Source organism: Malus sylvestris, chromosome 15, assembly GCF_916048215.2.
Source record: "Malus sylvestris chromosome 15, drMalSylv7.2, whole genome shotgun sequence".
Classification (NCBI taxonomy): Eukaryota; Viridiplantae; Streptophyta; class Magnoliopsida; order Rosales; family Rosaceae; genus Malus; species Malus sylvestris.
Window position 1 is genome coordinate 43,727,411 of NC_062274.1, and position 10,015 is coordinate 43,737,425.

At 37.8% G+C, this 10,015-nt stretch overlaps 1 protein-coding gene across 1 annotated transcript; it reads left to right on the plus strand.

The window, feature by feature from the left end:
- The first annotated feature begins 2,474 nt into the window (after positions 1-2,474).
- LOC126601419 (uncharacterized) lies at positions 2,475-8,770 on the plus strand. The gene is made up of 9 exons (XM_050268127.1): positions 2,475-3,097; positions 3,199-3,337; positions 3,516-3,637; positions 3,760-3,963; positions 6,238-6,297; positions 7,261-7,399; positions 7,674-7,792; positions 7,891-8,115; positions 8,291-8,770. Exons 1-9 carry the CDS (start codon positions 2,639-2,641, stop codon positions 8,483-8,485), a joined length of 1,662 nt encoding a protein of 553 aa, XP_050124084.1. The 5' UTR covers positions 2,475-2,638; the 3' UTR covers positions 8,486-8,770.
- The last annotated feature ends 1,245 nt before the right edge of the window (positions 8,771-10,015 follow it).

A 10,015-nucleotide genomic window follows, 5' to 3' on the forward strand; every position in this document is an offset into this window, starting at 1 on the left:
TTGTTAAGTGTTTTTAAGTTTGTTTTATGTTTTTGAGTCAGTTTAGAGGTTATTAGCAAGCCCTCCTAATCCCCGGTTCAAAACGATCTCTACTTATACTTGTACTACAATTGTCAAAAGAGGGTTAAATTTGTGTGTTAAGATAATTTTCGCATCACTGCCTAAGCCCTGCTTAGGCGCTAGACTGCTGGTCATCGCCCCAATTAACAGCTAGGCGTTTGAAAATTAAGAAAATGTGCTTAGACCCGATTAGGCGTCTGCCTAGCCTACCTAAATCCACCTAGGTTGCGACTCTCACTTAGATAAAAAATCGATAACTTTCTTTTTGCATTCTAATTTTTCAATAAAATGTACGAGACTTGTTGAATACCTAGATGAACACTCATTATATGCTTGTTCCCCATGTTTTCAATATGTTTTAATACTTTATAATTTATGTCATTTTATTTTACAATTTATTTATCCCAACATAGTTATGTGTGTTTTTTAAGTATAAATAAACATTTTGTATACAATATATAATAAAGTTACTTAAAATGCCAAGTCCGCCTAGGCACTAGATCTCAGCCCGCCACTCGACTAGCGCCTAACGTCTTTTAGAACCTTTGTTCACAAGTTTTATTGGCAGGAATGGAAATTTCTGGAAAATTCTTAGCTAGTAATTGAAGTCTTGCTAAAGATGGGTGACCGAGCTGATGATGCCAAATAGAGAATGTTTTCGAAGACATAGTAGGTGGTGATGACACATTGCCTTCTTTTTCGTCCACCAAGTAATAGAGCCCATTACAGTGTCATCCCCAACCAATTATTGTCATTGTCTCCTGGTCCTGCAAACTATAAAATTCAGGATAAAACATTACAGAACATCGTAATGATCGAGTGAGATAACTCACAGAAATCAAATTGATCATAAATGATGCAATCCCAAGAACATCATCACAAAGAGAAAATTTTGAGCCAAAATGAATATTTCCAATTGAATCAATTGGGAACCCTAGCGCCAGTTGGCAAACTCACTGACGGCAATAGTGGTTTTAACGTTGCTTGGGCCAACCGCAGATTAGAAACGTGGTCCGTGGCACCACTATCTACTAGACTACTACCCATTTTGTGGAACCAAACTTGGAAAGCATGCCTGTTGCATGGTTGGCACTAGGCTAGGCGTCAATGCCCAATTTCTGAGACATCATTGCCAACAATTGTTGAATTGTTCATTGGTCACACTGGGTCCTCCTCAAGAACTGAAATATGAACGATAGATGTAAAATTGGCTAGAGGGGAAAAAAAAAAAAAAAAAGAGCCCAGCCCCTGGGCTTTGATACCACATTGAATTTAATATGGCTGAATATTTCTTTGATTAATAATTTCCAAAGTTACAATATACAAGTATTTATAAGAAGGAACCCTATAATTGATTCATATGATTCATACAATTGATACAAAGTAGGAAGGTACATATCTAATATTCGCCTGTGCTTCACTAGTGAAAGCATGAACTGGAAATAACCACAACATGTTACAAACAGGACTGGTAGCCATCAACAATTGATACTTAGTTACTTATAATAGCAAAGCATGGTGGAGGTGTTAATTGTTTGAGGCAAAAGACCGTACGTAATATACTTAATTATGCCCATGTTATTCCACCAAGTATTGGAGGAATCTTCTTTCGTGGATTGCACGAGAACGAGTTTTGGTACGGGACCAGTCTTTACGCATCATGCAAGGGATTTGAAACAACATGTGTCAATTGTTTTTACCTTTAATTTTTTAGTGTTTTTTGGATAACGGTGTTTAACTCAAGTTAGTGATGTACAAGTGTCACAATGTGAGATAGATTATAGAGATGTCACGTAAAATTTTGAATCAAAAGATTTGAACTCGGATGGTGGTGCTGGGTTTGTTTTTGTAATAATTTTAATTTTTTTTCTTTTTTAGTATTAAAGTTTGTAAAAATATAACTGATTTTTGTCATTTAGTATTACAGTCTAGTAATATTTTTTCTTCACTTTTAACTAAGGGTATTCGGTTCGATACGCACTAAAGGCAAATTCGAAACTATATTATTGCTAGCTTCTTATGAGCCTAAGCCTACCCCTCTTCATTTGGATTAGATAATATCGTTTGTTCAAAAAATAAACTTAAATGACATTTTAAATTTTAGATTCTTTAAATAATAAAAAATATTAATACCATCTAGTTGTACTAACATTTGTACCACTGTTTTAATTGAGATGACACCTGCATACGTTAACGGACTTCACCACTATTAGAGAAATGGTACAAGTGATAATATAACTAAATAATAAATGTAGCACTACTCTTAAATAATTCACATGACATATAATTGGCCTTGGGTCACGCATAAGCTATCACACAGAAATCTAATGGAATTGATATTTTTTTTTTCAACAATATATTTTACACTAATGGGATGAGAAATTTGGCTAAATCGCACCATTTACAAGATGCGAATCCAATACCTTTTACTTACAATTACTCACAAGTGAAGTGGAAAATCACCGCTAAATCGAGTAGCCGGAACTGATAAGTTAGCCAAACGTAAAGGTGAAAATCCTCTCCATAGAAATATCAGATTAAGAGCAAAGATCCGCCGTCAGCGGCGGCAAACACATCAATGGCTCTGCTCTCAGCTTTCCGCTTCCGCCACTTACCGCCACTATTCGCCATAGCTTCCACCTCACTTCCCCCTCTCTCCCACCTCACTCCCAAACCTCTCAAACTCTACCCTCGCTTCCCGCTTTATTTACCCTCTTGCCACTCCTCGTCTTTCACCAACTCTTCGCTGGACAAGACCCAGCTGCAGACCCCGACCCTGCTTCTCAGCAGAGACGAGCGAGTACTGAGTGGGTCCCAGAAGCTGGAGAGCACGGCCACAATCGCGGCAATCGTGACGTCCCTGGGAGGCCCACCCGGTGCGGTTGGGATTGTACGGTTATCGGGTCCGTCCGCGGTGGCCATTGTCGGTCGCGTCTTCCGTCCAATGAAGAAGAAGACGAAGAAAGCATGGCGGCCCACCAGCCATGTGGTGGAGTACGGCGTCGTTAAGGACCCCAATGGCAATGTCGTCGATGAGGTACTCTTCTATTCAAATTTCACTTTCAGTGAAATGCAATTGAAATTTGAATTATGTGAATGATGATAACACGAGTACGGCGTCGTTTTCCTTGCATTTAGGTTTTGGCTGTGCCCATGTTGGCGCCAAGGTCTTACACGCGGGAAGATGTGGTGGAGCTTCAGTGCCATGGAACCCAAGTGTGCCTCAATCGTGTTCTCAGAGCTTGTGTGGAAGCTGGAGCTAGGCTTGCAGAACCAGGTTCATATTCTTAGCTTAATTATTTTTCAACTTTTCGAATTTTCGGCTTAAGATGTTTGAACTTATCGAATATTTAGCTTAAAGAATTGAACTTTTCGAATTGAACTTATGCAAGGACTAAAGAGTAGGCACCACATTTTCATCAACACTAATGTGTGTGTTTGTTTTCTCAATATAGGCGAGTTTACTCTCCGTGCCTTTCTGAATGGCCGAGTGGACTTAACACAAGCTGAAAATGTTGACAGACTTATTTCAGCCAAGTCTGCGGCTGCAGCAGATGCAGCACTGGCCGCTATTCAGGCATGTGTCTTTGTTTTGTCTGTATAATTTATGCGTTTCAGAAACTAATTACTACTAGTATTTATGTAAGCCTTATTTGGGAAATGATAATGAACTCGGAAAACCATTTTAAACATTGGCAGGGTGAATTTGCTTCCATGGTAAAATCTATAAGAGCTCAGTGCATTGAGCTTCTTACTGAAATTGAAGCCCGTTTGGATTTCGATGATGAGATGCCGCTGCTTGATACAAATGAAATTGTGAATAAAATAAATTCTATGTCGCAAGATGTTGAGAGTGCTCTGGAGACGGCCAATTATGATCAACTTCTGCAATCTGGATTACAGGTACAATTGAAAAATGGATTTCTTACATTTCTTCCTTTTTTGGTGGATATTGAATGATAGTCTAATGTATAGCTTAGGATAAACTGTGGTCATGTTACTTTATATATATCTGATGCTAATGTGACTGAATCTGATGTTGATGTTTTTTTTTTTTCAATTTACACAGAATGTATATAGAGTTTTTATTGTTAATAGCCAAAATTTAACCCCAAATTTCATAAATCTCACATTTTATAAAACTTTCAAATGGCCAAAAACTCTGGTGAAGAGTCTCAAATGCCCTCAAGATCAAAACTGAATTACACAGGAAAGCTGAAACACTTGAATAGAACTTCTTTGGATTGTTGTTCCACAAAGGGAGTGGTAAACGTTGTGGAGCAGTTGTGGGTGTTGTTGAAGTTGGAGTTTAACTAGCCGAGTACAGACTGGCAAATTTTGCCACTCATGGCTGAAACTCAATAGCTGTAGTCATGTCCGTGGTGGTGGAATATTCTTTTTACAATTGTCTGTTAAGACATGATATTGGTTGAGGTTTCTAACTCATTGGAATCAATTTCTAATCTGATTATTGTAGACCGAAGTACAAAGATTTAGACCAATAACAGTTTTCTCAGAAGATCATTCGAATTTTCTATGGAACAAAGTTTGGAATGCTCATGTCCCTCCAAAAGTTATGGTGTGTTTGGAGGTTCTGTCTTGATATGCTTCCTACAAGGGTCAATCTAGCGAAGAAGCGTATCCCTGCTGACAACAGGTGTGTACTGAGTGGAGCTAATGGTGAATCCACTTGGCATCTCATGATGGAGTACCCTTTTTCCAAGTGCCTCTGGTTATCTTCCTATCTGGGAATTCCTCCTATTAGGGACTTTGCTTTTTGAATAAAGCTCTTGAGGTTAGCCGTGTCCTAAAGAAGTATGACTTTGATTGTTTTATGATAATGCTCTGAGTCATATGGAATGCAAGAAACATGAAATTGTGGGACAGCAAGTGAGTAGCCCCGAAGGTGGTTGCTTCCAAGGCAATTGGCTGGTGGCAAGAGTTCGTGATGGTGACTTTTCCTCACCGTGAATCCTCACCCCATCCTCCTCTCCCACATTGGTCTTGCCCCCCTAGTGGTTGTCTAAAGATCAATTTCGATGGAGCTTGGAATGTGTCCATCCACAAGGGTGGTGTTGGAGTTATCATCAGAAATTCTGAAGGTGCTTTCATTGGGGATCTTAGTAAATCGTTCAATTGTGTTTCCTCCCCTGTGCATGCGGAAGCTTTGGCGGTCAGGCAAGGTTTGATTTTGGCGGTTGAGAGGGGCTTTCAAAATATCATTATTGTGAGCGACTCTCTCCAGATCATCGTGGCGGTTCAAGACTCTTCTACTAACCTCTCTTCAATGGGACCGATAGTGGAAGATGCAAAGGCCCTCGTGCGTTCCATCAGTGGAGCTTCTTCTTCCCATGTTCGCCGCCAAGCAAACGAAGTTGCTCATCGCCTGGCAAGAGTAGCTATCCTCAACAATGGTGTCTGTACTTGGTTTGAGGAACCTCCTGTTTGTCATTTGTGATTTGGTTTTTGAGGAGAGTCTCCTCTCTAATATACTGAATTAGCCTTTGGCTTTCGAATGAAATTCTGCCTCTTTTGATAAAAAAGGGAGGATCATTCGAATTTAGGGCTAGAAATATGTAACTACCAATAAAAAGAAAAAACAGATCTGTGGTGTACACCGTCTAATTAATCTAATTAATCTATAACACCGCTTACCAAGTTCTGAATTGTAGCAGAATGACCTCACGAACCAATCAAAACAAAACAATGGGGTGTGCGAAAATGCTGCCCTTGAATCGTTCCAGTTCCTATACCCAAGCAGAAGAATGGATACGATGAATTGATCACATTCTTCATTGTACAAAGTAGTAGGGTATTGCCCCCTAGGTTTATTTGGTTTTAATTTTGAGGGTATTTAGGTCTATTTAAGTGGGTTTTCTGCTATATCTGAACATGTTCATAGAAAGTGACATTTATGAAATTTGGGGCTAAATTTTGGCTATTAATGATCAAAACTTTGAGGTGGTTACACTGTTAGATATAGATTTATTTTCCTTGTTTAAACTTGAAATCCACTTCTCCAAATGGGACTACATTTTCTGTTTATTATGGTAATATGGGTTTGCTACTTGGCTTCCTTTGTATCTTTAAAAATTTAAATACACTTGTCTTTTCTGTATTCATTCTCTGCAGTCTGAGCTTGCTTCTGATTTATTGAGATCATATTAAATCTTGCAGATAGCAATTCTGGGCCGTCCAAACGTTGGGAAGTCAAGTCTACTCAATGCATGGAGCAAAGTATGTGGTGACAATTTTATCTTTTTGGGGCATGATTGCTTGTTTTCTTAATGAATTGCTGGTGTGTCCTACGCTAAAATAGTAATGATTGCCTTGTATCATTTTTTCTCCTTTTGCCTGTCAACGGTTGATTTTTGGAAAACCATTGTGCTCCAGCGATTTTGGATTGAGTTTGCCCGTCTGGATTGAGATGACCATTGACATACCTGACTAGTATAATATTACTTATTAAGCTCTTTGTAGAACTATATCTTCAGTAATACGCATTTTAAGTGATAAACCCAGAAAATATGGATGCACTTATAAGGGAAGGTAGGTGTGCCTATATGAAAATGACTCTCATAACCATGAGTCTCTTTTTGAATAAATGTGACTGGAAGCTAATGACTTTTACGTTCTTTTTGTACTTCTTTCAGTGAGTTTTGAGATGAGTAATACAGTTAAGGGCTTGTTTTGTACAAATGATTGGATTGGAATAGATATCCTACTAAATTAAAGGAATGGTTAAAGGGATAAATTATAAAATTGTGACTACCTAGAGGATAGACGATGGGTTACTCACGACGAAAACTTATCCATTCCAATCCTCCGTAAAATGGTAGGATTAGAAGGGTTCAATTTTCTTCATAGCTAGTCCTCTTCTAATCCCCTCCAAATGAGAAACCATTCAGTTCTACCTTCAATATACCTTGAAATTAAGGAGTTATCCGTTCCAATCCAATCATGTGTACCAAACGAGCCTTAAGTGTTTCTATTCATAACATTTGGACTTATAAAGTGGGCACGATAAGCAGTAATTATAGTAGAACAACTGTATTGTAAAAGGAACAAGATATTTTAAAAATATACCATTTTTTCATAAATGTAGTCCTTCCTCTTTAGGTGTTATTCCTTTTGTTCTGTTTAGCAATTACTGGTAGTATGAGATGTTATTGAGTAGTGCATTTTAATTTTAGCGTGCAGACTGAGAGGGCAATAGTTACAGAAATTGCTGGGACCACTCGAGATGTGGTTGAAGCCAGTATAACGGTTCATGGCATTCCTGTAACCCTTCTTGATACAGCGGGCATTAGGGAAACCAATGACATTGTGGAGAAAATCGGTAAGGTTATATGTCTTTTCACACTTTTGATGTCTAGTGATCCTCTGATTTCAAACCAGATGCACAAGCCAAATACATCGTGCCGATGTTTCTTTTTTAGTAGCATAAGATTATGTTTATTTTCAATAGGCCATTGAGCATTAGTGAAATAATTCTGCCTCCAATGTTGAGTTTGTTGACGAGGAATGATATGCATGTTGCTTGATGTTTGGTGGCCGTACCATGGCACTCCCGCTGGTATTGCTTATCCATTTCTTGACCATCTTTATCACAGGTGTTGAAAGGTCCGAAGCAGTTGCTATGGGTGCTGATGTTATTATAATGGCAATAAGTGCTGTTGATGGCTGGACTCCAGAAGACTCCGAACTTCTAAATAGAATACAATCTAATAAGGTTTTCTCTCTCTCTTAATCATATAACACGTGCATTTCTCTGTTTATCAAGCATTCTGTTTTTCACTCAAGCATGTAATAAATCATTGTATCCTACAGAAATCTACCGGATCCTCGACCCCAATGATTCTTGTAATTAACAAAATAGACTGCATTCCATCTGATTGCATGGAGGGGATTGAGAAGGATATCAATTCGTTCAGTAAGCATGTTTTGACATCTGCTGTCACTGGTCAAGGAATCCAAGGTTTAGAGACGGCAATATTAGAGATTGTTGGCCTCGACAAAATTTCCGTGGGGAGCCGCAAATGGACTGTCAACCAGGTTTGCTACGTATACATCTGCGTATCTTCTGTTTTAATTACCATAATTGCATCGTTTATCTCTTTCCATTTACTCATAATTGAAGGCAAAACGAATGCATTGACGTTGGTTTAGATTGATCTTATAATCAGAGGTTGATTCTGATTGTTATATTGAAATTTTGATGAATCATCAGAGACAATGCGAGCAGCTTGTTCGGACCAAGGAGGCTTTTGTGAGGTTGAAATCCTCAATCGAAGAGGAAATGCCTTTCGACTTCTGGACAATTGATTTGAGGGATGCGGCAATGGCCCTTGGGCAAATAAGCGGCGAAGACATTTCTGAGGGGGTTTTGTCCAACATTTTTGGCAAATTCTGTATTGGTAAATAGAAGATGCCTAAAAATATTATTTGATCAAACAAAGTTTTGTAGCAAGTTCTGTGTTGGTAAATAGACCAAGTTAGATACCCATCCGACACGTGCGGCCCTCGCATCGAGCTAGATCTGCACGTGCGGATGACCAGCTTCATGTATCGAGAATACTGTAAGGTGCATGGTTGGCCAGTTCAGTCCTGGGGCATTAGTTTCAGTTGGACATGATTTTGAAAGGAACATTGAGAGTTTCATTGGTGATTTGACATGCATTTGCGAAATGGAGTTTGTATGTTCCAAGTAGTATATTTTGTAATTTTATTTTTGTCCACTCACTGAGAGTCCTTAATCCCTTTCACGGTGAAAAGTGAAAAGAATAAGGGAAATTGCTTGAAATGATCATTTTCGACATTTGGTTGCTGAATTAGACCTGACATTCGTGTCGTGTTTCTCGTGTTTGTGTCATACCTGATGGCTTAAGAGGTCGTGTTGTGTAACACCCGTTAAAATAAACGGGTAATATGACCCAACCTGAAATCGATCCGTTAATATTATCAGGTAATATGACCCGACCTATTACCCATTAAGAAATATATACTTTAAATCAATAAATAATGAAAACGAAAAACATAATTTGACCCAAAAAATGTAAAGCATAATACTAAATTAGTATATACATACCACATTATCACATAAATATTACTTCAAAACATAAATAAATAAATAAATAAAAACATTTGTCTTTCAAGTTTACATACCCCAAAATAAGAGCCTAATAAAAAAACATTAGTGCATACTACAAAATAGAGATGTTCAAAGATATGCACAAATAAAGAGAGTTGCGTTTCAAGGTTGAGGAACTTTACACGTTTTTGGCAATAAAAGCCTTCAATTTTCATCAATCACCAAAGGAAATGGTATTGAAACTTTGGCTTGATATATTGTCTTGAAGGGTTAATGGGTTATATTGATGATGTTTTCACTAAGGTTTTCCATAATCCATAAACTATAGATTTAAATTTAACCGTTGATTGTCATTTATATTTACACTCCATTCTTCTCACCAATTTTTTTTTTCGGATTTTATTTTTTGAAAACATGATCTCTTAGAGGATACAGGAAGATAAACGGTTCGGATCATTGATATTACGTTCAGAGTTTTACCATTAGTGAAAATATAGCTCGAAGTTTATAAAGCCTCTAGAAACTATATAACATGAACTCATATTTTAGTTAACCGTAAATATCGGAATGTCATATCAACTAGACCTGACATTTGTGTCGTGTTTTCCGTGTTCGTGTCATTTTCGTGTCATACCGGATATCTTAACGGGTCGTGTCGTGTAACACTCGTTAAAATAAATGGGTAAAATGATCCGACCCGAAATCGACCCGATAATATTAACAGGTAATATGACCCGACCAGTTACCCGTTAAGGAAAATATATTTTAAACCAATAAATAATCAAATAAAAAACATAATACTAAATAAGTATATACCTACCATATTGTCACATCCAAAACATAAAAACACATTTTTCTTTTAAG

What these genes read in the sequence shown, in the direction of transcription:
- LOC126601419 (XM_050268127.1), top strand. Translation starts at nt 2,639, where the DNA reads ATGGCTCTGCTCTCAGCTTTCCGCTTCCGCCACTTACCGCCACTATTC. An exon ending in TGACATTGTGGAGAAAATCG is followed by an intron (nt 7,400 to 7,673) that starts GTAAGGTTATAT and finishes TCTTTATCACAG; the next exon opens with GTGTTGAAAGGTCCGAAGCA. An exon ending in GCAAATGGACTGTCAACCAG is followed by an intron (nt 8,116 to 8,290) that starts GTTTGCTACGTA and finishes ATGAATCATCAG; the next exon opens with AGACAATGCGAGCAGCTTGT.